This window comes from Hemicordylus capensis, chromosome 10 (assembly GCF_027244095.1).
Source record: "Hemicordylus capensis ecotype Gifberg chromosome 10, rHemCap1.1.pri, whole genome shotgun sequence".
NCBI classification, from domain to species: Eukaryota; Metazoa; Chordata; class Lepidosauria; order Squamata; family Cordylidae; genus Hemicordylus; species Hemicordylus capensis.
The window spans coordinates 6,619,675-6,645,503 of NC_069666.1; the positions used below are offsets into that span (position 1 = coordinate 6,619,675).

The 25,829-nt window shown below is 47.6% G+C and overlaps 1 protein-coding gene across 19 annotated transcripts in view; it reads right to left on the reverse strand.

Annotated features, from left to right (window-relative positions):
* PCSK6 (proprotein convertase subtilisin/kexin type 6) overlaps window positions 1-25,829 on the reverse strand; it is a 107,732-nt gene that overhangs the window by 67,831 nt on the left and 14,072 nt on the right. For 9 of the 19 annotated variants that reach the window (XM_053271783.1, XM_053271781.1, XM_053271785.1 and 6 more), the window contains exons 3-5: window positions 18,788-18,899; window positions 17,080-17,151; window positions 15,071-15,105 (exon numbers count right to left, since the gene is read on the reverse strand). The exons of 1 other annotated variant lie outside the window; for it this stretch is intronic. Coding sequence is in view for 3 of the 18 variants with exons in the window: in XM_053271775.1 (XP_053127750.1) it covers window positions 13,169-13,861 (693 nt within the window). In the remaining 15 variants the exon portion in view is untranslated. Of the gene's footprint in view, window positions 1-10,419; window positions 10,439-13,168; window positions 13,862-15,070; window positions 15,106-17,079; window positions 17,152-18,787; window positions 18,900-25,829 lie in introns of those variants that run through there. 9 more of the 19 variants (XR_008311372.1, XR_008311371.1, XM_053271775.1 and 6 more) reach the window with 3 other exon arrangements.

The following is a 25,829-nucleotide window of genomic DNA, read 5'->3' on the forward strand; positions in this document are numbered from 1 at the left end:
TAAACTCTAAATCTCGCTCTAATCCGCAAGAAGACCCTGGGGTCTTCATTTTTTTGTATAAATTAAATTCATAAACAAGCAAAGGCGGAGAAGGCGCTCATGTTCTCCATCACCCGCAAAGAGCTCAGCGGTCCCCTGAGTTTGTCATTTGTACAATCTAAATGCAAGATTTGCAACGCATCACTAACAAAACAGTAGAGGAAAGAAACAGCTGGTGGGGCCAGTAGATGAAAAGGGATTCCAGACCAGTTTGGGGTGGGAGTTAAACTATGCAAACACAGTTGCTTCAAGCTTGGATGTCTGACAAGCGGGCAGATGAACATTCGCAGTGATATGGGGCCAACTACTTTTCCACCTCCTTGAGGCCTCAGGTTGAGGGAAGGAGGGGTTTCTGCCACTCTGGTCGTCTGTCTTCTCCACCCACGGTGATTCCAACTTTGGTCGACCCAGATTGTCCCTGGGAGCCCCCCTGGTATACCGCCCTTCTCCTCCTCGGCCTCTCCCTGATTGGGGGTGATGGCAGGAGAGCTAGTCTTGTGGTAGCAAGCATGAATTTTCTCCTCTGCTAAGCAGTATATGCCCTGGTTTGCATTTGAATGGGAGACTACATGTGTGAGCACTGTAGGATATGGGGCTGCTCTGGGAAGAGCATCTGCATGCTTGCATCCAGAGGGTCCCAGGTTGCCTCCCTGGCAGCATCCCCAAGACAGGGCTGAGAGAGACTCCTGCTGTAACCTTGGAGAAGCCTCTGCCAGTCTGTGTAAATGGGCCAATGGTTTGAGGCAACTTCCAATGTTGCTATGCCTTTTAGGCATGCCTCTTCCCTCTCCTGGGCAATCCCTTTCCCCCTCCCCCTTGCTGGTCACCCAATCCTTTCCCCCCATTCTTTCAGTCTCATTTCCACCTTGCCTCCCCAGCTGCTGGGATGCTCCGACTGCTGCCCTTCTGCACGCTGGCTGTGCAGGCCCGGAAGTAAAGCTACCCATGTCAGCTGCTTGACTCACTGACACCACTTCCGGTTGTTCTCAGGGCAGCCAGCTAAGCCCATGGCGGCAGCCAGTAAGCCGCATACCTGTGCGGCTGGGTTCTGGAGGCTATCCCCCGTCAAGGGGACGGCCCCACAACGGAGAGGAAGATTTCATGCTGGGCTGGGAAAGCAAACCTGGGACAATATCCCAGGTTAACTGCAAGAACTGTTTCCATAGTTTTCCTGGGAAGATGGACAACTAAGTGCCACCAACCACCAGTTTCTGGTGAGTGAGTGCCTGCTGAGGCGAACCACAAAGTCCACTCCTGGATTTGTCTGAACCCATTGATGCTGCGTTCCCCAGCCCTCATTTCCTTCTGGGAACCTGACCTCTGTGACCTAGTTCTGCTCCTGCTCAGTTGTCTGAACCAGTCAGTGTTGGGTTCCCCGGCTGCACTTCTCTCTGGGAACCTGATGTCTCTAACCTATCAATCAATCAATCAATCAATCAATCATTCAATCAAATCTTTATTGGTACCTCTAACCTAGTTCCCCTCCTGGTGTATCATTTGATCCTGCTAATGTCAGATTCCCCAGAAACACTTCAGGAAACTAGATTGGAAGCCGGCTACAGATATCAGGTTAGAAACATAGGAAGCTGCTTTATACCGAGTCAAATCATGGGTCCATCCAGCTCAGGATTGTCTACCCAGACTGGCAGCGGCTTCTCCAAGTTTGCAGGCAGGAGTCTCTCTCAGCCCTATCTTGGAGATGCTGCCAGGGAGGGAACTTGGAACCTTCTGCTCTTCCCAAAGTGGCTCCATCTCCTAAGGGGGAATATCTTATAGAGCTCACACATGTAGCCTCTCATTCAAATGTAAACCAGGGTGGACTCTGCTCAGCAGAGGGGGAAGTTCATGCTTGCTACCACAAGACCAGTTCTCCACAGTTCCTGGAGCAAAGTGTGTCTGGGGAAGCCAACACTGGCAGGTTCGGACAACATGCTAGGAGGGAAACTTGCAATTTGTGCCAGAAACCGGTGGTCAGCAGCAACTTACTTGCCATGATGGCTAGATATCCGGGAAAAAACCCAAACAAAAACCCCACTCTTCACAGGTAGGCAGTGACGGAGAACTGCAGCACCCTGCATCCTTGCCCAGGTTCTTCCCACAAGACACTAATAGTATCAGCCGAAGGCAATGCTCATGTTCCTTTGCAAAAGTGATGGAATAATGCCATGCTATGACCAGAGCCCAAGTAGCAAGGAGGCATCCTTCAGACCAACCCAGGTGGGTCGCTTTTCTAAAAGGGCAAAAGATCCACTTTCTGCCTACATTTGCATACTGGGGCTTTGATGTCACAAAGCCCCCGCTTGGCGCCGCTTGGCACAGCATGTTTACGTCTGCAGCGAGCAAGTCCCAAACAATGAGAGAGTGTTCTCTGCCTCGCAGTGCCCACTGTCCGTGTATGGAGGAGGGCACGGTTCACTCGGTTTCCATGGAAATGGGTGCCTGCAAGTTCCGTCCAGCAAAGGGTTAACTGCCAGGAGCCGAAGAAGCGATTCATCACGATTCAGCAAAATTGGACCAAGGACATCACAGAGTGACCCGTCTCAAAATATAAGTCATAATGGAGAAGGATAGCCAGGTACTTCCACATGGTGTTCCCAGCAGAAATGGTAGGAGAAATAATGCCCCGGAATCAAGATCCACTGTATTCCCATGCAATCAGGGAGGAGAGCTGGTCTTGTGGTAGCAAGCATGACTTGTCCCCTTAGCTAAGCAGGGTCTGCCCTGGCTGCATATGAATGGGAGACTAGAAGTGTGAGCACTGGAAGATATTCCCCTCAGGGGATGGAGCTGCTCTGGGAAGAGCAGAAGGTTGCAAGTTCCCTCCCTGGCAGCATCTCCAAGATCGGGCTGAGAGAGACTCCTGCCTGCAACCTTGGAGAAGCCGCTGTCAGTCCGTGTAGACAATACTGAGCTAGCTAGACCAATGGTCTGACTCAGCTCCTCCACCAGCTCAGAACCACCAGCTGCTTCTATATGGCAGCTTACTATGTTCCTATGTAATCCTATACATGCTTATTTGGAAGTAAGCCCCACTGCACACAATAGAAAAATCATAGAATTTTAATGTTGGGAGATCTTGCAGTCTATCCTCCTCCTCAGTGCAAGAATCTGTTGCAGCCTCCCTGAGAAATGGCCATCCAGCCTCCATTTGAATGAACAGCCACTGAGGCAGATTGTTCCACCGTCCAACTGTTTCTACAGTTAGGAAGCTCATCCAAATGAGACTCTAGCCTGAGTCTGCTTCCTCGGAATTTCAACTCATTGGTTGGAAGCAACACACAACCAAGCTGCTCCTCCTTGTATTTGACGGCTCTTCAGAGATCTGAAGATGGCTATGATACTCTCTTGGTCTCTTTTCCTCCAGGCTAAACATACCCAGCTCCTTTAACCATTCCTTAGACTGAACCCAGGACCAATTTTACCCACCAGCAAATATTATTACTACAGAATGTTTATACACCACTGGGTGTCAACAATTATGATGACTATTTGAAATATTTATACACCACTTTCCAATGACAAAGTTCTCAAAGTGGTTCACATAGCAAGGGGGATAAGAAAACGGTTCCCTGCCATCATGGGGACCCCTTTCCTGGACAGGGGAGCTCACTTCTGAGTAAACATAGGGGGCTGCTCTGAAATCTCTGTGTTGAAGTTTCTGCAAAGAGCCCTGCTGGCTAAGATGAAAGCGATGTCCGGCCCAGCCTTCCATTCCTCACAGCGGCCAGCCAGATGCCTCAGGGAAACCCACAAGCAGGCAGTGAAGGCAGTGCCCTGCCGTGCTGTTGTCCCTCCCAGTTATTCAGAGGTACACTGCCTCTAAACATGGAGGTTTCATTTAGCAACCCAAAGTTAAGACTGCAAAACCGGGGTGGGCAAACGGCCTTCCAGGAGCTCCTCAGCTACAACTCCCATCATCCCCAGCCCGTTTTTTCGAAAACGGCTGGAGGGAGAAGCCTGCCCACGCCCAACCGCAGTGCAAAACATTAATGCCAATAACACTGTGATCAGTGTTCCCTGCAGGGACTCCCAGATGCTGTTGACTGTAACTCCCATCATCCCCAGCTGCAATGGCCTTTGGTTGGGGATCATGAGAGTTGTAGTTGACAACAACTGGAAATCCCTGCTACAGGGAACCCTGACTGTGATACTGGCCTTTCTTCTTTATGTTCCACAGGTGATTCACTCTACAGAACCACCAGAGATAAATCCAGGTCGTCCCAAACTTGGGTCCCCCAGATGTTGTTGGCCTACAACACCCATCACACGCAGCCACAGTGGCCAAAAGGGGATGATGGGACTTGTAGTTACAACACCATCTGGAGACCCAAGGATGAGAATCCCAGGTTTAGGGCCAAACCACAAATAAAATTGAAAGCATTATTTAACCTGACTGGCTTAGGGTTTGTTTAAAAACAAAAGACAAACAACAGCCATTAGTGTGGGGCTCCCTGGAGAGCCAGAGAGAGGGGACTCTAACCCTACTCCCCCATGGACCCAATCCATAGCCCCCTGGTTGCAATTTACCTCAGAAAAAAACTCCCCATTCGTGTCAACAGGAGCTTTAAGGAGCTGCAATCCTATGCACGGCCATTGTGGCTAAGGATAATGTGAGTTGTAGTCTAAGAACATCGGGAAACTCACCGTCGGGAACCCCTGGGGGAATCCACAGGGCCCAGCTGCAAGGCCTGCTGGCTTCCACTGGGCCACACCAGCCTTTTATAACTAATAACCAAATACGTATTTTGCTTCAGGAAAATGTATTTCCCTTGTATCCTCCCAACCATCCTGTAAGGCAGGCTGGGCCATTCCGCCTTTCCCAGCCTAAAGTCGATCCAGTGAGTTTTCTGGGTGACCTGAGACTCGAACCCAGGTCTCCCCAACACTGAACCCATCACGCTAGCTCTCAATATGCCTTTACAGCCAGTTGCTGCCTTCGAAGCCACCGCCACATGAGGAGTTTGCCACGTCTGGGAACTCTAGCTTGGCATTCCCTAGCTTGCACCTCTGTACCCACATGTTTAATGTACCATCTGCCAGTGTAATTATACCAAAAACGAGGCCGAAATTTAAAAGTCAAGGCCAAATTTACAGCCCATCCTTTTAGCACCAAGATAAATGGCCATGCCACCTGGACAGAAGAGCACCGGAGCGAGAAACAATGCCCGGCCGCTGCAAGGAAAGCAATAAGCTGAGAATTAAACCCCCAAGATCTTTTTTGCAACTGATGAAGAGAGAAAAAGAAGATTTAGGAAGGAGCGACAGAAGCAAAGTTCAGCTGCGGAAGACAAAATGAGGTCAAGAGTGGTCTTAAGCTGGAGAAGTGATTGTGTTCTGCTGCTGCTGTCCTCTCCACAGCCCCATAAAACAGAACTGCAATCCGTGGTGTTCACTGAGACGTGTACAAGCTCAAAGGATCAAATCCACTGCTACAGCAGCACTCCCAGAACTATTCTCCATTACTGCTGTCGGGTCAAGATGTGCGATGCAAAGAAAGCATCTGCTCTTTGTTGGTTTCTGTCCCGGAAACTAGCAAACGCTGCATGGCGCTAGGGTTTGAATGACAGAAGAGCTTCTCTTGAACTCTGTTTGATCGCTTAACTCTGCGGGGTTGCATAGATGTCCAAACTACAGCTCCTTCTGCCACTGGCTGAAGCATTTTCTGATCACATGGGGAGGAGAACAACTTTCCAAAACTGGAATAACCCTGATCCAAATGAAACTCGGAAACTGTCATAGATCAGGAATAACTCCTATACTGACGCTATATATAACTGGGTATTGACCAAGAATTATACTGTCAGTATAGGAGCAGTTAAACATGACAACAAGACTGTAATCAGAGGAGTCATTAGGCCTATGGGGTGGAGACTGCTTTGGTCGGCCTGATGGATGATCTCCAGTCGGGAATGTACAGAGGTATGACTCTGTTGGTCCTTTTAGACCTCTTGGTGGCTTTTGATGCTATCGACCATAGTATCCTTCTGGAACTTCTGAGGGGGTTGGGAGTTGGAGGCACTGCTTTGCAGTGGTTCCGCTCCTACCTCTCAGGCAGGTTCCACATGGTGTCCCTTGGAGACTGCTATCAGGGTGCTATCAGTATGCTGATGACACTCACATCTCTTTCTCCATGTCAGCATCATCAGGAGAGGGCATAACCTCCCTAAATGCTTGCCTGGAGTCGGTGATGGGCTAGATGAGGGATAATAGACTGAGACTGAATCCAGAAAAGACGGAGGTACTCATTGTGCGGTGTCGGAACTCGAGAGACAATTTTGATCTGCCTGTTCTGGATGGGGTCACATTTCCCCAGAAGGAACAGGTACACAGTCTAGGGGTGCTTCTGGATCCAAGCCTCTCCCTGGTCTCCCAGGTTGAGGCGGTGGCCAGAGGTGCCTTCTATCAGCTTCGGCTAATACGCCAGCTGCGTCCATTTCTTGAGATGAATGACCTCAAAACAGTGGTACATCTGCTGGTAACCTCCAGACTGGATTACTGCAATGTGCTCTATGTGGGGCTGCCCTTGTATGTGGTCTGGAAACTACAGTTGGTCCAGAATGCGGCAGCCAGGTTGGTCTCTGGGTTATCTCAGAGAGACCATATAACTCCTGTGCTGAAGGAGCTACACTGGCTACCGATATGTTTCCGGGCAAAATACAAGGTGTTGGTTATAACCTATAAAGCACTAAACAGCATGGGCCCTGGGTATTTAAGAGAACGCCTTCTTCGTCATGAACCCCACCAACCACTGACATCATCTAGGTTCGTCTGCATCTGCCATCGGCTCGTCTGGTGGCCACTCAGGGACGGGCCTTCTCCGTTGCTGCCCCGAGGCTTTGGAATGTGCTCCCTAGAGCCTCCCCATCTCTGACAACTTTTTAAAAGTCTTTAAAGATGCATCTGTTCACCCAGGCTTTTAATTAATACTGTTTTCATAGTTTTAATGCTGTTTCAAAATATTGTTTCAAAAATTTTAAATTGTTGTAATGTTTTTAACTTTTTGTTTTTCTTTTAACTAATGTTTTACTTTCTGTTTTTATTTTGTTGCAAACCGCCCAGAGATGTAAGTTTGGGGCAGGCGGTATAAAAATATGTAAAATAAAAAATAATGATGATTAGGGGGTGGCCTATGGTCACGGGCCCCCAAAGAATGGCTCACAGCCCCAAATCTCAACCTCTTCCATAAAGGACATGCAGCAGCGGAGGCACCTTCAGAGAGCAGGGGGGAGAGCTTCCACCTCCATACGTGCGTATTATAACAGAGAATTTAAAAAACATACGTAATTATTCTTGGAGCAGGTATAATTGAGTTTAATCATCAAATGACGGGGGGTGCATCTGGGCCCCAGCTCCTTTAAGCACCTAGCTACGCCCCTGCCTGTAATAACTTACTTGTGTCCTTGATAGATTAGATTGATTTTTTTTTCTTTTAAAGCACAGCCTTTCAGCTCATAATTACAACCTCACTGCCTTCATTCTGAATACCCTAGACCCATTTGGAAACACATTCCCTAGAAAATCTGATGCAAGATCAGGTCGGGAGGAAAGAATCGTGCCACAACCAAACAGGAGATCACGGAGCTGACAGTGGGGAAGATCTTCCATGTAGACCACCTGCAAAATTAGCAGGGGAACTCACAAACATTCAGTCAAGCCAGGCAGTACTTTAAATCCATCACTTGGTCCTGTGGGGTCATGCTTTTGGTTTTTTCCAAGAAGCAGCATCCGTGGAGGCAGTTGGGGGTCAGACACCGGGTTCTAGTGGGGCAAAGGTTAAATCCCGCTCTCCTAACACAGTTTCAGTCCAGATCTGCTGCCACTCCCCCATGGCTGCTACTTACCCAACAATGGACACACACAGACAGACAAGAGAATGATTTGTTTAAACTAACATCTTATTTGACCCTAAGAGGATCAAATAAGATAAGAGCCAGCGTGGTATAGTGGTTAGAGCGCTGGACTAGGACCGGGGAGACCCGAGTTCAAATCTCCATTCAGCCATGAAACTAGCTGGGTGACTCTGGGCCAGTCACTTCTCTCTCAGCCTACCCTACATCACAGGGTTGTTGTGAAAGAGAAACTCAAGTATGTAGTACACGGCTCTGGGATCCTTGGAGGAAGAGTGGGATATAAATGTAATAATAATAATAACAACAACATTACTGTTATAGGAAGCTGCCTTATACTGAGTCAGACCCTTGGTCTATCTAGTTCAGCATTGTCTACTCTGACTGGCAGCAGCTCTCCAAAGTTTCAGGCAGGCGTGGCTCCCAGCCCTACCTGGAGATGCTGCCAGAGACCTTCTGCATGCAAAGCAGATAATCTCTACTGAGCTATGGATGCACCCCCTAAGGCAGGACCCACTGCCCTGAGGGAATATCTCACAGAACTCATATGTAGTCTCCCATCCAAATGGAAACCAAGGCAGATCCTGCTTAGCAAAGGGGACAGTTTATGCTTGCTTCCACAAGTTTATGCTTGCTTCCTAACTCTAACCCCACCACCCCCACCACCAACCAGCTCTCCATAAAGCATGCACCAGCCAAATTACAAAATTGGACTTTAAAAACAGTGTTTGGCCCTGTGGGTTCATGTCTCTGTTTAAGTTGGAAAACAGCAGCCAGGCTGTCTCAGACTGCATGTGGCTCCCTGCACATGGAAAATTAGCATGTCCAGGAGGTCTAAGCTGGAACTCTCCTCCCCAGAAGATAGATAGATAGATAGATAGATAGATAGATAGATAGATAGATAGATAGATAGATAGATAGATTTGGTATGGAGGAGCATTCATTCAAGCAAACCCCTGCTTGTGGTCTGGTGGTACATTCCAGACACGGGTCTGAGGCGGCATGATTGAGTTCAAGGGGAGCTGTGGCGCTGGTCCCCAAATCTTTTAAGTACTTAGCCAGGCCTCCAAGAACAGCCCTACTCTAAGGTTCTTGTTTCAGCATGCACTCTTCCACATCATAATTATAACCTTCTTCCCTCTTAAGTTGCCCAGGCTGTCCGCCCTGGCAACCGCAGCCTATTGGCAAAAATGGAGGGGTGTGGAATTTGCTTCTGCAAGCCCACACCCAAACTGACCTCTCATCGAGGCAGACCCACCTATTAGAGCCTTCAGTTTAGTGAATCTTCATCTGCCTCAGATGGAGTTGCTACTAGCTTGTATCATGCAGGCGGAACCAACACGCCTGTTCCAGCAGCTAGGAAGTTCAGCAGGTGAGATCAGCAAACTGCCACAGCCCACAGGTGGTTATGAAGGGTGGGGTGGCATCTCTGATGGAAGGGCAGACAGCCTTTGCAAGGTGGCACGATTCCTCTCTTTTGGGGGCCCCAGGAAGGAAGAAGGGGTCCCAGGCAGAGGTGTTGCTTGAAATTAGGGACAAATTGAACATAACACTGGATGTGTCCTTGGCTCTCAGTCTTTTTAAAATAGCATCTGCAGAAGAGCCCGATCCTGATTAGGACTGAGGCATAGGAGGAAGGAGTTAAGCACCCTATCCCTACTTTGCAGCAGTCTGGACAAAAACAGTTCCCAGTGCTGATATTTATCCCGGGGTGGGGGGGGGGGAGACATTATGGACAGCAGTATCTGCTTTCTTCTCTGGAAAGTAGCCTTCTATGTACATGGCACTTTACAGAAAGTGAGAAGACAGGTCTCTGCCCCTAAATTCTGACACAGGGGATTTAACTGAGGAAAGGGATTGCCGAGGAGAGGGAAGAGGCATGCCTAAAAGGCATAGGAACGACAAAATGGGGAAGAATATACTATATTTTCAGTTACAGTTTTCATTCAGATTCAACTGCCACTGTATGTATGTATGGATGGATGGATGGATGTAACACATTTGTATACCGCCCAAAACACAAGTCTCTGGACGGTTTACAACAAAACAATAAAAACGACTGATAAAAAGATTAAAACATTACAACAATTAAAATTTAAAATGTCAAAACTATTAAAAAATAGTTTATGCCAAATAACTCATGGAGTTAAAAAAAAATTCAAGTCTCTTAACTGACCCACAGAACTGTAACTATCACTAAATACTAAAGTTCAAGCAATTACCAAAACAAAACAAAAAAACAGCCCAACTTATAGAAGTCTCAACCCGCAGTTTCCAGCTCTGTGGCCATCTTCCTCCCCTCATCTCCCCACCCCCCAAAAATCCCACAAACCCACTCACAGAAAAATCAATTTATCTTGCATACAGTAGTCAGAGCAAGAAATATATAAACAGCTTTATAAATGGTATTAAATTGATAAGGGTGCATTTTGCTAGGCAAAAATTAAATATTGATTCATTTCCACCCGACAGTTCCCCTCGGAGTCCGCCTCAGATGTGCAGTGCTTCTGTCATGATTTAGCTAACTAATTACCTTTTGGGGCCATCAGCTTTCACGTCTCAACTACAGGCAAAAACTGGGATAGTGCAGAGAATTAATCACCTGGCAAGGTGGGGATGGGTGTGCAAACTCTGGAGATTCCAGAAAGGTTGCAAACGTGGAAAAAGAAGCATGGATTTAATGAACAGGGTGGATTGGAAGTGAGGGCTGCAAAGAGTGACTACAGTACAGAGAAAGAAAGGGGGTGGGGGTGCAAACACACATACAAGGCAGCAGAAAGCTCCTGTTGGTTGGCTTCCCTGGAGCCAGGATCCGCCTCCTTGGGACTGGCAGCAGCAAATCGCCAGAGCCAAAGGCAGAAAGAGATAGAAGCCGCACTTTTAAACTTCCTGCTGAAGAAGATTTCTGTGCAACTCCAAGAGGGCTGCGGCAAGCTGAGCGGTAAAGAATACTTTGCAGGCAGAAGGTCAGGGTTCAACCCCCAACACCTCCAGTTAAAAGATGACGGGTACTGGGAAAGACCTTTGCCTGAAGGTGGAGGAGAGTCCACCCTGGTTTGCATCTGAATGGGAGACTACATGCAGTGAGCACTGTAAGATATTCCCCCTGAAGATATTCCCCTTGCATGCAGATGGTTCCAAGTTCCCTCCTGGCATCTCTCCAACATAGGACAAGATTTTTAAAAATTAAAATAAAATTGGACAAGGTTTTGTAATTGAACCAACAAACTACCAAAGCATCCAGTATGTTACCAAAGCACAATTATATACAAAGTGGTTGTTTGTACATCATATATCTACAAAGGTTTACACACCAGGATTTGGTAACCTACAGAGTTATAAAGTATATGCAAGCAGTACTGTAACTGGGGTGGGGGTGGATTTCAAGGCACATCAGGTAATGGGCGGAGGGAGGGTTACGTCTAACGTCCAACATAGGACAAGATTTTATTTTATTTTATAGGACAAGATTTTTTTTATTGAACCAACAAACTACCAAAGCATACAGTACGTTGCCAACATAGGGCTGAGAGAGACTCCTGCCTGCAATCTTGGAGAAGCCGCTGCCAGTCAGTGTAGATAATATTGCGCTAGATGGACCAAGGGTATGAGGCAGCTTCCTTTGTTCCCACGAAGCCCTGGAGAGTGGCAGCTAATCAAGGCAGGAGAATACAGATAATATCTGGATCATGGCTCAGCAGCAGAGCACTTGTTCTTCACAGATGTGGTCCCAGAGTCCAGTGCCTGCACCTCCAGGTTAAGACGCCCATTCTCAGCTGGCAAAGCTGGGAATAGTCTCTGTCAGCAGGGGTGCAGGACCCCCAATAAACATTCAAAGATACACACACACACCCCATTTTACTGAATTCCTGCCAAACCTAATAACCCATATCTCCCCCCCAACAAAGTGTCTTTCTCCCCATGCCCCCACCACACACAAATTAAGAGAGGAAGTATAGGCACATAGGAAGCTGTTTTATGCCAAGTCACACCACTGGTCCATCTCGCTCAGGATTGTCTACACTGACTGGCAGCAACTCCCCCAGGGTTTCAAGCAGGGGTCATCCCCTGCCCTACCTGGAGATGCTGCCAGGGATTGATCCTGGGACCTGCTGCATGCAAAGCAGATATGCTACCACTGTGCTATGGCCCAATCCTCCTCAAGCTTTCCCTCTGCCAGAGACCTTGGAGATCTGCTGCCAGTCAGAGCAGGTAGTACTGGGCTACACGGAGAAATGGTCAGACTCAACAGAAGCCACCTCATTACAAAATAGCTCGCAGTTCTTCTCCAATGTGCCTAACTGTTGGAGTTCTGTCTTCCAGATGTCTCGCACTCTTAAAAAGACCCGAGCATGGGGGTAAAAACTAGGAGCAAGGACCAGTGCAAGATCGTTTATGTTAAAACTGCAGCAGCCAACAACTACAGTCCATCATCACGAAACCATCAAAGACTCCTGTGGCATCCTAAAGACTAACAAAACAATTGCCTTCTAAGCTGGCCCAAGCTAGAAAGCCCCACGCAGACGCATCTGACAAATTGCACTCCAGACCCACAAAACATCTGCCACCAATCTGTTTCTCAGGGCACCAATCCAGCCCCAACTGAAGTGCTTTTGAAAAGTCTCATTCATTTCCAGGAGAGAGAGGCAATCATTTGCTCTACTTCCCTACTGAAATCAATAAGGACTTTCCTCCCCCTACGGGATCCTTTGGGCAAGCAAGCTCTCGCTTCTACCACAGTCAAACGGCAACTAGACAGGCTTACTCGAGAGTAAGCCTCCCTGGACTCAAGGGGCTTGCTTCTTGGCAAACTCGCAGGGTCCTGTGCTGCAAATGCGCCAGCTTCCGAGATGCGACAGGGCTCATCGTTTCAGAACGCTGCAACGTAAGGTGCCACGAAGCTCTTCGTTTTCGAATCTCAGACGTGAATGCCGTGACACAACAAGCCTTTCCCTGTCTCAAGGAGGAGGAAGCAACCTAACTGCTTGTTTGGTCTCGAATCTGGATCTTCCCCACCATTAATACCGTTTACATTGCGCCTTTTATATTTTGCGCTCATCGCAAATCAGCCAGCCGGAGGCGGAGGGGGGGAGTTAGAATAAAAGCGCTCTGCCCCAAACGGCAGAAAGTTCCTTCGCGGGGGTGGAGGAAGGAGGAAGCCCTGTATCTCTGGCCGCCCCAGAAAGAGACCCCTTTCCAGGACCGGAGGAATCCCCAGCCCGCTCTCCCTCCTGGGCTCCTAAGCCAGCGCTCGGGGCGCAGAAAGTTTCGCGCGACCTCACCTGCCCCAGGTTCAGGTAGCCGTAAGCCGAGGCCAGCCGATCCGCCTGGCCGGGGCCCCCCAGCACCCGCACGGCCCAGTGGTTGGTGTAGACAGCCCGGGGGCGCCGCCTCGCCAGGCAAGCGGGCAGCGCCGCCAGCAGGAGCAGCAGACAAGCCCCGGAGGAGGCGCGCATGGCGGCTGGAGGGGGGCTCTCGTCGGCGCGCAAAGGGCGGCTGCTGCTGCTGCTGCAGCGGCGGCGGGCAACTCGGCGGCGCTCGACTCGCAGACAGGCGGCTGCCTGCCTTTGCCGGCCGGTGGGGGGAGCTTCGCCTTTTAAGGAGGGGAGGACGGAGCCGCGGCGGGAGGGAGGCGGGGAGGTCCCCGCAAGCCTCTCCCCTCCGCCGCCGCCTCCTCCGCCGGGCAGTGCCAAGGGAAGGCGACCCGCCGCGGGCGGGGATGGCGGCGGCCGCCCTCGACTCCGCGCCCCACAGCTCCCCGCCACGGCGCTCCCGGCTTCTGGCGGCTGCTGCTCCCTCGCTTCTTCCCCTCCGCCGCCCGCCCAGGGCTTCGCCTGGCTGGCTGGCAACGGGGCCGGATCGGAGGTGGGAAGGCGGCGCGGCCATCTAAACCGAGCGGCAGCTGAGCGGCTGCGTTCAGGGCGATGGTGATGGCCACTGGCGTTGAGATCCATTGCACCAGCGTTCTCCGCCATGGGTCCTCTGATGTTTGACTACAACCACCATCATCCTCAAGGCTTCCTCTCAATTCTAGTCGTACCTCTGATATACTAGGTGTCAAGGTAGGTAATGAGTTTGTCTTGGCAAACCAAGGTGAAAGCCTGTCTCATTAAATCTCAGTCCAACAGGGTGCAGACATGAATTAGCAAGCAAAATAGTTCCCAGGAATAGTGTCAGAAGAACCTCTGCAAAGGCCCATGCAGACACAGTGGGCAAATCTCTGGGCTGCACCATGAATGAATGCACCTCCATATAAAACAAAACAAAACTTGAGAATGCCCACGAGTGCAAGCTTTTTGGGCTGTGCTGCTTCCACTGGGAAAGCCTAATGCCATTGGCAATACCTAAGAATCCAAAGAGGTGTCCTTTTGCATATCGAGGAAGCAAAAGTGCGAACTCTTGTAAGCTTTTGCTTTGCAGTTCACTTCTTGCCAGAGGTGCACCGAGGTAATTTTGGAGCCTGGACCTAAAGGCCTTTGGAGTCCTCCCCCCCCCCCCCGCCTGCCCCGGCTGCAAGTTAAGCATCATTCCGCTACACACACCGTGTATTTTTAACACGTGGGTTCTTTAGGGCACAAACAGCAACTGATCTCACAAGAACAGATACATTTATGCAAATATGCAGCAGCAGAAACATTTCAACACAAAGCTTAACATATTCTCATCCCACTTATTTCTTCCCCACCCCTCTGTCTCTAAAGCACCTGGCACAGGTCACAATCACACCCAGCTGGCAGCCACACCACCAGGACAGACTAAAGGGGATTTGGGGGTCCCCAGGGTGTGTGGAGGCCCTGGACTTTGGCCCCTAAGAGTGCCTCAGCTTCTAGCAGCCAGAACATGGGCAAGCAAACAGAAGCATTCAGTTTCACCTTCTTAAAGGTAAAGTATGCCATCAAGTTCGTTTCGACTCTTGGCGCCCACAGAGTCCTGTGGTTTTCTTTAGTAGAATACAGGAGGGGTTTACCATTGCCTCGTCCCACACAGTAAGAGATGATGCCTTTCAGTATCTTCCTATATCGCTGCTGCCCGATATAGGTGTACCAGCGGGGATTCAAACCGGCAACTTTTTGCTTGATGGTCAAGCATTTACCAATTTAATAAAATTTGGGAAATTTACTATGGCCAGACTCATTTCTCAGATCCATGAGGAGAGAAATCCTGAAAGAATATAACTTACTTACTGTCTGGTTTCTTTTCTTTTCCTGGCTGGAAACACCTGAAGAAATAAAAAGGAAAACTTCTCAGTATTAATGTATTTCATTGTACTACATTTTGGGGAATATGATTATATCCCTGCTAACTGGACCAAGAGACATCTCTGAAAGTGGTGGCTCTTTTATATTTAACAGTGGGAGAACAATTGTCCCAATTCAGTCCCACCTGGCATCTCTCTAGTGGCTGTTGCTGGTGTCTCCTTTGTGTTGTGTTTCTGCTTGCTTGCTTGCTTATTTTTGAGACTGCAGGCCCTTTTGGGGACAAAGAATCACTTTTTTGTCACTTCTTTTGCTATGTAAACTGCTTTGAAAACTTTTCTTGTTGACAAAAGGAATATACGTATTTTAAATAATAAAATATCTTTCCCCCCTCTGTTTTGCTTTGGTTTTCTTCTTCTTAATTTATTAATACATGCATGTCCATGTAATTGTTATTTTGGCTGCAATAATTTCAATTTCAGTGAACATAATGGCTGACAGCCAGTCTAAATCACTCATGAGCAGTCCCAGTGAAATTACTGGGACAATTTCCTCATGACTAACTTGTCCTATTACTGTACCGCATTTCCCTGAATTCAAGACTAGATTTTGTTCCAAGTTCTTTGATGATGGAATTGGGGTGTGTGTGTGTCTTAAATTCAGACCCCTCTTCCTTTTGGGTAAAAAGAGGAATAGTCTGTACTTAACCTGTGTTTTTTAAGTAGGCCGTCTTAAATTCGGAGTTGTCTTCTATTTGGGTAAATGCTATAGTTTCAGTAGGACTACTCATGAATAATTTAGTCTGGGTATCAGCCAATAGCCACCTAATGGCGCAGCGGGGAAGTAACTTGCCTAGGGAGCAAGAGGCTGCTGGTTCGAATCCCTGCTGGTATGTTTCCCAGACTACGGGAAACACCAATATTGGGCAGCAGCGATACAGGAAGATGCTGAAAGGCATCATCACATACTGCATGGGACAGAAGATGGCAATGGTCAACCCCTCTTGTATTTCACCAAAGACAACCACAGGGCTCTGTGGGCGCCCGGAGTTGACACCGACTTGACAGCACGACTTGACTTTATCAACCAATACGTAAAACCACCATCACCACCATGGAAACCTAGTATCTCAGGATGTGCCAGAACCCTTTTCTCTCACATGCCTATTTCCTACACATAGGACATTTTTTTGTGTATGAAGGAACGGGTCCTCACCAGCAATCTGAAGCAGTATAGTCCAGATACAGTTTTTGTCACTCCAGTGCAAATAAGTCCCGTATTTGGTCTGCATGCTCAGGCTATAGTATTGCAGCCATCAATACAGCCCACTTCCTCAAATTCACAATTGGCTATAATCTCTGGACAATTACAACCATCTCCTATCTGGAGGTTTTCTGTTCCAATTCTTCATTTAGGAGTTTGCATAAGATTGAAATCCTTACAGCCATGCAAAATGGGTTCAAGACATAAACCAGCGTGAGTGTACTGAGTGAGAGAGCCAGCATGGTGCAGTGGTGTTGGACTAAAGACTGGGGAGACCTGAGTTCAAATCCCTGTTCAGCCATGAAACTCACTGGGTAATTCTGGGCCAGTCACTTATCTCTCAGCCTCACGTACCTCACAGGGTTGTTGTGAGGATAAAATGACCATGAACACGGCAACTTGGCTTCTTGGTGGAAGGAGGAGGATATACAAGTAAAAATGAATAAACGTAAAAGAAAGTCAGTGAATATAAATCAAGTGATGGGAAGAAGGGGAGGCAGGGAAATAGGTTTCTAATTCTAATATCACCTGAGTCAGGTTAGGTAAGCTCATCATGACTCAATAATGGGTTTTGGATGGCAAAGCTTTGTGTGAGAGAAGCTTCATTTGAGAAGGAAGTTCCATCCCAGTGACATGTGATTGGAGACGTGCCAGAGGGCCAGGAACAAAGAAAGGAAAGGGTAGGGTTGAGAATTGATTAAGGTGTTAAGTGGGTGGTGGGCTCTCTCGCTCACCTGAGTGGGTTTCGCTTTGAAGAAAAGATCAGGCTTTACAACCAATACTCACGAGTCCTTGCACTTCTCCCTCTGCAAAAAATTGACAGGATAAAGTGACTTTTTGCCTACTTTCTGAAATCAAGCTATAAATAGGTGTTTTTTGAACCTTTTCTTTCTTTAATGACACAATCCAGCCAAAGTTAACCACTTCTGGCTGGCCACCGGCCTCAGTTGCTTTACTGATGGTTTTATGTTTCTTGTATACAGTACCTTGGGCAATTTTATTTATTTATTTGTATTTAAACTGTTTATATCCCACCTCTCCAGTATACTAGTTAGTGTAGAAACTAACTACAAACAAGCCTCAGCAAAAAACTATTTTAAATTTGCAAGTTAAAATATTGAAAGTTAAAACCCACCACATCTAAGCTGCTGCTTAAACGTGAAAATGCCTCTCTAAAGAGATGGGTCTTCAACAGTTTCTTAGAGACCTTGAGGGAGGGAGCGAGCATGGCAGAGCTCCCTTGGGAGGGTGTTCCAGGTGGGTGCCAGCCCACCCCTCCCTGCTCTAGAGAGATGCTGCCAGTCAGTGTACACAATGCTAAGTTAGATGGACCGGTGGTCTGGCTCAGCAGAAGGCAGCTTCCTAAGCTGTATGTTCAATCTCTGACATTTCCTAACATCACCACACTTGCTCATAAAAAGCCACATAGAAGAATGGCTGGGGAACCATTATTCCCTTGAATAGATCATTAAGGGGCAGATATTTGTCTTGTTCCTAGAACTTGCAGTGGCTTAGCTCATTCTCGTGCTCCTCAGACGATGACAATGATGTGCTATGAATAATATATTCTCGGAGGTTCTCCTGCCTGGTGATGAATGGTGCTGATACATAACCGGAGCAACCCATTGCTTAGCTGATGTATTATACCAACAGGCTATCAAGGGAAGGGTAGTGGCGTTATTGATGCCCCCAGTTTGAGCTGCTGTCTGACCAGGACTCCCATATGATGTATTGTTCAAGGGACCATTTCCTGGTTAGAGAAGGAAGGTGGCTGGAACCATGCAAATAGGGAAGGGATGACAATATGGCATGGTTAATATATGAAGCTGCCTTATACCAAGTCAGACCCGGGGGCCAGCCTGAGCTCCAGAAATCGGCAGACCTCCTGGCTTCTCCATATCCCCTCAGTTTGGCAGCCATCTTTCCATGGCAAGCCGTTACAGTGCAATTCTTCAGTGGGAAGAGTGGGGCAGATTTTAGGATCCTCCATAGCAGTAAAGCAGCACAGTTGTGTATTTTGGAAAGGCCCTTTGCCTCTATAGGAAACTTGAGAGCTGTGGATGCTGGACTGCAGACAACCTGACCTAGGGTTCAAATTCAGCTCAGCGGATGACGACCATGGACCATCTGCTCACTTTTTCTGCCTGACTTACCCCAGAGCTGTTGTGAGGATAAAATAGGATAACTCTTGTGTACACTGACCTGAGTTGCTTGGAGTAACTGTAACTGCCCAAGTAATTAATAGAAAAGGAACTATGAGAAAAGACGCCTGATTCCTAAATGCTGGACTTCACTTTCTCGAAGTCTGATGGCATCAGCATTAAGTGCGAGGGTTAATGGGGTCCAGGTTGCTGCTGCTCAAGTGGCTTGTCTCAAATCTCCTTGAAGTGGGTCCAGCCCTCCAGTTCCCTCCTGGGACGTAAGCATGAACTGGATATTTACCATCGCAACCTTCTCCGTATGAATGCACCAATTCAAAGCTGGAGGCCGCAAGCTCCGTGAAATTCTTGAGCCAAGCTATTAAGGGCAAAGGGAAGCCACTTCAAACGCTTTGCTGGAAAAAAGGAAATGCCAATATGAAAGGGTTCAGGGCCCCTAGAACTTCAGCTTTCCTCCTTACCGCTGGAGTTCCTGACCTTTAGGACCCCTCCGTCCTGCCCTCTCCTTCTACCTCCTCAAAGCCTTCTCCAGCCTTTCTTTACCAAGCCTTTTCTGCCCTTTCAGTCCTAGAACCTTCTGCCTGCCTCGCCCCTGTGTCAGGTCAGAACAGTTCAGTTAATAACTGTGAAAGATTCCTGGGATCAGCTAGTGGGAGTCAGAGGCTCATTTGCAGCAGCCAGGCGGGTGAAGTTTCACCATTAAAGCAAAAGCACAGCTTTGGATAGGAACAGAGGAAACTGCCATATACTAAATCTGCCCATTGGTCCATTTATGACGACGACGACTACTACTACTACTACATACTGCTTTTCAACAGAAGTTCTCAAAGCAGTTTATATAGACAGAGTAAATAAAATAAGATGGTCCCCTGTCTCCAAAGGGCTCACAATCTAAAAAGAAATATTAGGCAGACATCAGCAACAGCCGCTGGAGGGATTCTGTGCTGGGTTTGGATAGGGCTATTTGCTCTCTCCCCTACTAAATATAAGAGAATCGTCACTTTAAAAGGGTGCTTCTTTGCCCAGTTAGCAGGGCAAATACTAGATCAGTATTGTCTGTACTGATGGGTAGTGGGTCTCCAAGGATTCAGGTGGGAATCTCTCCCAGCCCTACCTGGAGATGCTGCCAGAGTTTTAACTTGGGATGCTCTTCCACTGAGCAATGGCTCCATTCTCTCAGTAACTTACAGTGCTCACATCACCAATCCAAATGCAAACCAAGGAGGACCCTGCTTAGCAAAGGAGATCACAGTGGGGAAATGACTTGCCTAGCAAGCAAGAGGTTGCCAGTTCAAATCCCTGCTGGTATGTTTCCCAGAATATGTAAAGCACCTATATTGGGCAGCAGCGATATAGGAAGAAGCTGAAAGGTATCATCTCATACTGCACAGGAGATGCCAATGGTAAAACCCTCCTGTATTCTACCAAAGAAAAACCATGGGGCTCTGTAGTCGCCAGGAGTCGACACTGACTCAACGGCACACTTTACCTTTACTACAAGACCAGTTTTCCTCCCAGGAGACAAGCTTGTGGAAGCTACTTTCATTTTTTACTAGAACCTTCAAGACTAGCAACTTGAGTTAGGGGCAAAATTAGGGTTCAGTGAGGTGCAATTTGATGCTAAATGGGGCATCAAATGGGATGCAATTTGTACCCCATGCGCCATTGAGATGACCTTCATATAGAAGTACAAATCTACACCTGAGTTACAACAGACCAGGGGGTGTTAACCGCCTAATGTAGAGTATAAAGCAGCCTTTCTGTTATTGTTAAATGACTGGGAGTTAGAAGCCTGCACTGATCTACTGCAAGTAATCCAGAAATCTACCAGGAAGCCCTGACCTACCTACTGCCAAACCTTACCTTGGCTCATTTCTATATAGATTATTATAACACACTCTTGCCACTTCCCCAAGCTACAATTTAGCAGAAGAACCAGGCTTGCCATCTTTACCAAAAAAAAAAGGCTGACATTTAGCATGGAATAATATAAAGATCCAGAATCAGGGAGCTGTTTCAGGGTTATGACCGGATTCTCCAAGTCCTGAGCAATCAACGCAAGGCTTAGTTTTATCAGAAGAGCAAGTTTGCATTTCGCTTCACCCAGGTGGAGATGAGATTAATGGAATCACACCCAGAATATCTTCTTATCGTACAAAGATTAGATTTTCAGATGTGTTGGCTAGGTGAGGAAGGAAAGTGTCACGTCTCTTGACCTTCTGAGAGCCACTGCAGTCAGACGAGAGCACATTTCAAAAACAGATAATATTCATTTCAAACTGGACTCAGCTCCCTGACTTCTGGTTAATGTTCACAGTGCCAAGGCCAAACCAAAACTGGGCTTCCAGCTACCTAGACTGGACAACAAATGCCAAAATCCCCAGGTCAAGCCTTCTACTGAGTTATACCATTGGCCCATCTAGTTTAGTGTTGTCTACACTAGCTGGTAATGGCGCTCCAGGATTTCAGACTGGGAACAGCCCTATCATAACAGCCCTAACATAATGCTGGAGACACTGAACTCCAGACCTCATGCATGCAAACATACGTTCTGAGCTATAGCCATTTTCCAAGTGTAGATAATAAGAATTACCAGCAAAAACAATACACCCACGAATTGTCAACAATACAATGAATAGCATATCAAATGGCATTCCCAAAATAATTCAATAAAAACCCATAATAATGTGATGGCAACGATAATATTTAGAATGGACATTTCAAGGCAATATCAATAACGTTAACTAATGTAGGCGACCACTATAGCTGGCAAAGCCAGAAGTTCAAGGGATAGCATTTGCCAGGGACAGTTACACACTGTTAGTACACACTGCTAGTACCTAGGTCCTTCTCGTAAAAAGGAATTCAGACATAGAAGCTATTCTCACAACCAGGGGAAATTGGGCTAAGGGAGCCTAGCCCGATTTCCCCTGGTCGTCTGCTGCCACGGGACCCACACAGCTCCTGGCAGCAAACCTCAAAAACTACCCCTCCCCTTAAACAAGGTTAGCAAAGCCAGCACTCCACTAACTGCGTTTTGTTGATTGTGTGGTGCCACGACACAGCTCCACACTCCGGCAGCACACGAGGAGACCCCCGGGGCCGGGAGGCTGAAATAAACCTCCCGGCCCCGGGGGTCTCTCCCGAATGTCCCGCACACTTGCACGGGGCATCCTGGAAATTCTGGGGGCCGACTGGCCCTCGATCCCCACCGCCTCCGTGACAGAGCCATGTCAGCGGGCTAAGCCTGCTCTTCCTGCACTACCCTGAACGGCGCTTCAGACTAATCGTGTGAAGCGCTTCATAGACTTACAGAGTGGCCTGCTTCACACAATAATTCGAATCTTGGTTTAATGTGGGTTGCTTACAATAGCGTGATTGTGTGAATGCCAAGGCAGGAATCTCAGATTAATCTTGGGCCATAAAGCATCTTGACATGGGTTCACACAACCATGCTAATATCCAGAACCCATATTAAATCTAGATTCAAATGACTGTGTGAACCACACCAGTGGTGGGTTGTGGAGCTTTTTTTTTTTTGCATTGTCATGGCAAGCCCAGAAGGCCTCAGGATGATAGAAACTATGCGAGAGAACTGGGGAAACAGTTTAATTTTTGCAGTGGAAACCTGTGAGAGCAATTGTGCCCATAGGACCTCTTCAGGGAGCCTACTAGGCTTCAGGGATCCTTAATAGTCCTAGGTCCAAATGGACTAGAAACTTGAAACAGTGACAGTCCCCAGATGTTCTATCTGATATTTCACCAATTGAATTTTTCTGCCCTGACCCTTTTCCAGTTAAGTTTGTAATCAGTAAATAGGTGAGTTGTTAGAAGCTGTGTCAGAGACACAGCTGATCTCATGTATCTAAGTGAGATGAAGTTCTCCAGTCCAGGAAGTCAGTACAGCTGACAGAGCCAGAAATTCAGGGGGTAGCATTTGCCAGGGACAGTTCCTGGTTTTTTTAGTACAGAAGGTACTATGACAGGGACAGTATTTATTTACTGCTAAATCCCTGCCTTTAATTTTGCATTGGCAAGGTTTAAGGGCTGCCTCCTTCCACTTGAACTTGCCTGGCCCTTGAGGTCAGCCTCGGAGATCCTTCCTGCAGGCCTACCACATGCAGAGAACTGGGAGAGACCCCTGCCTGAAACTCGGGAAAGCCACTGCCAGTCAGTATAAATCCTAAGCTAGATGGACCGATGCACTACCCTTGACTGCTGCCTTGGATTGCCCCTGCTAACTGGTGAAAGAGACACCTTTTTAAAGTGGTGATTCTCTTTATGGCGCAGGGGGAGAGCAACTGGCCCTATCCATCCCCAGCACAGCATCCCTCCAGTGGCTGTTGCTGGTGTCTGGCTCTCTTATGTTTCTTTTTATATTGTGAGCCCTTTGGGGACAGGGAGGCATTTTCTTATTTATTATTTCTCTATGTACATCACTTTGGAAAGTAGTATATAAATATCTGGAGGAGGAGGAGGATTGTGATCCCTTCCTGGCGTGACTTTATGGTTGTCTCTGGCCTCTTGGACTCTGAGCTGCCTTTAAAAAAAAAATTGACCTTGACTGTGTTGGACCATGCCCCCAGTTCCTGATAACCTGGGACATAGTCTTGTTGAGGACACAGAGTGACACGTATTAAAAACCATTAACTTAAAATCTTGTTATGCACTTATTAAACTGCAGAAGGCACCATCCCAGAAGAAGTGTTCCCCCTTCACTCTCTCACAGCATGCCTCCACTGGGCTGAAATTACAAGGAAGCAGATTTAGGCGAAACCTTAGGAATTATTTTTGAACTGTAAGAGCTATTTGACAGTGGAACAATCTGCCTTGTGTAGGATAAAAAAATTAGGGTGGGGCTGCAAAAAAAGTAAGGGGGCAACTTATCTGGCTATTTAAAGACAACCTCCAAGCAACATTCAGATATTTAAAAATTGTTTGTAAAAACTTTAGTGGGGCAAAGAAAAATGTAGGGGAGCTGGACCTGCCCTAGCTGGACCTGCCCTAGGCCCCCCCCCCCACGCTATGGGTCTGACATTCACCATCCCCAGTTGCTCCCTGGACTGGGCTCCAGTCTTGGACCCCGCCCAAAATTCCCGGTTCAAGCTCCACATATTTGCCAGTTTGATACTCTCTCGTGATCCACCCATACACCAATGATTCCTAGATTCCTTTCATAAAAAGAGCAACTGAGAGACACAGACAGACTGTGGGCAACTCCACCTTTGGTAACTAGAGTTCAATAAGTTAAATACATTTTTTAAAAAACACCCTGCAGTTCTTTGTAAATATAGAACAGCCCAGCTACGGGTTCCTTTAAGCAAACAGGCAAGCCTGGGTTCTACTTTCACAAATATACAGTCTGCGTCTCCATAACCTTGGATGCCAAGAAGCAATTTTTTTAAAAAGAACAAAAATAAGGCTTTAAAAGTCTTTCTGTGTGCATGCCCTCTGGAGAATCTCTGCGAGTGGAGCAGGAGATGGGTATGGATGCAGATCCAGTGGAAAACCACTGAGCTAACCTTTCGGTGGCATACAACGGGCAGTTTCTCTTCCTTAGATGTGGCTGCAACCCTTGCTGTGGGTTAATCATTGCTAGACCGCGAAATCTGCAGACTCCTGTCTCTTTAAACAGCAGCCCAATAGGTGGAAATTAAACTGGTGAAGCTTCTTTTTGGCATAGAGGCAAGAGGAGAAGGGAAAGGGCTTTATCTGCTCACATCATACTGCTGCTAAAAGCTTTATGGAGGAAAACCCTCTATACCAGCTGAGAAGTGAAAGCTTCCTGGGTTGTGAAAAGACTAGGGAGTTGGAAGGGAAGCCCTAAAAGGAGGAAGCAAACATGAAGAGTTTGAGTAGAATCACAGAATGTTAGAGTTGGAAGGGACCCTAAAGATCATCTAATCTGACCCCCTGCTCAGTGCGAGGATTTGCCATAGCATCCCTGGCAAACGGCCGTCCAACCTCTGTTTCCAGAGAAGGAGAGCCCGCCACTGCATGAGGCAGACTGTTCCACTGTCAAACTGCCCTTACAGTAAGGAAATTCCTAACGGCTAGCCTAAACCGGCTTCCTTGTAATTTCAACCCATGGTTTCTAGCCCTGTCCACAAGCATGACAGAGAACAATTCCACTCCCTCCCATGTGACAACCCTTCAGGGATTTCAAGATGGCTCTCATCATCTCTCCATCTTCTCTTCTCCAGACGAAACACACCTTCAACCATTCCTTCTTGGTTTCCAGACTCCTCACCATTTTGGTCACCCTCTTTTGAACCAGTTCCAGTTCCAAAGTCCTATTAAAGTGCAGGGAGGAGGCCAGGCCTGGACAGAGTATTCCAAGTGAGGTCTGACCAGCACAGAACAGAGTGGAACAGTTACTTCGAGTGATCTGGATGCTGCTACAGTATGCCTCTGTTAAGGCAGGCTAAGACTGCATTTGCTTTTTTTTAGCAGCTGCAGTCCACGCACAAGGGAAAGAGGAGAAAGTCAGGTTCATGATCTGACTCCTGGAACAAAAACTTAGGCACAAGTTCACTTTGCAACAGGAGAGGTTCAGGAATCAGCACTGAGTTCCCCAAGACCTTTCCAGCTCCTATCCCAGCCTCTGAGTGGGTGCAGTACGAAGAGCTTAGGAAGCTTGCTTTAGACCAGGACAGACAGACCCTTGGTCCATCTAGCTTAGTATTGTCTACACTGACTGGCAACGGCTCTCCAGGGTTTCAGGCAGGGGTCTTTCTCAACCCTACTTGGAGATGCTCCTGATGAACCTATGAATCTGTCATCTTCTATTATTTGTTTGTTACATTTATAGACCATCCAAAGGCTCTGGGCAGTGCACAACAAATTTAAAAAGACAAAAAAACAAACACCATCTAAAAGACACTACTTAAAACCATATAAACACAAATTTAAAACAATTCAAAACAATTCAAAACCAATTAAAATAACCAAAAACCATTTAAAAGCCTTGGAAGGCCAGGCCAAACAAAGAAGTTTTCAGGGCTCTCTTAAAGGCCAACAGTGAGCCTAAACGGCGGATATCTGCCGGGAGTGCATTCCATTGACCAGGAGCAGCTACTGAGAAGAGTCACCACCAGACATACCGGTGGTAACTGGAGACGGACCTCTCCAGATGACCTCAATGTGTGATGGGGATCATACAGAAGAAGGCGCTCTCTAAGGTAACCCAGACCCAAGCTGTTCAGGGCTTCTAAGGTTATAACTAGGACTTTGTATTATGCCCAGAAACAAATTGGCAGCCAGTGCAACTGTTTTAAAACAGGCAAAATATTGTCTCTCCAGGTGACCCCAGAGACCAGTCTGGC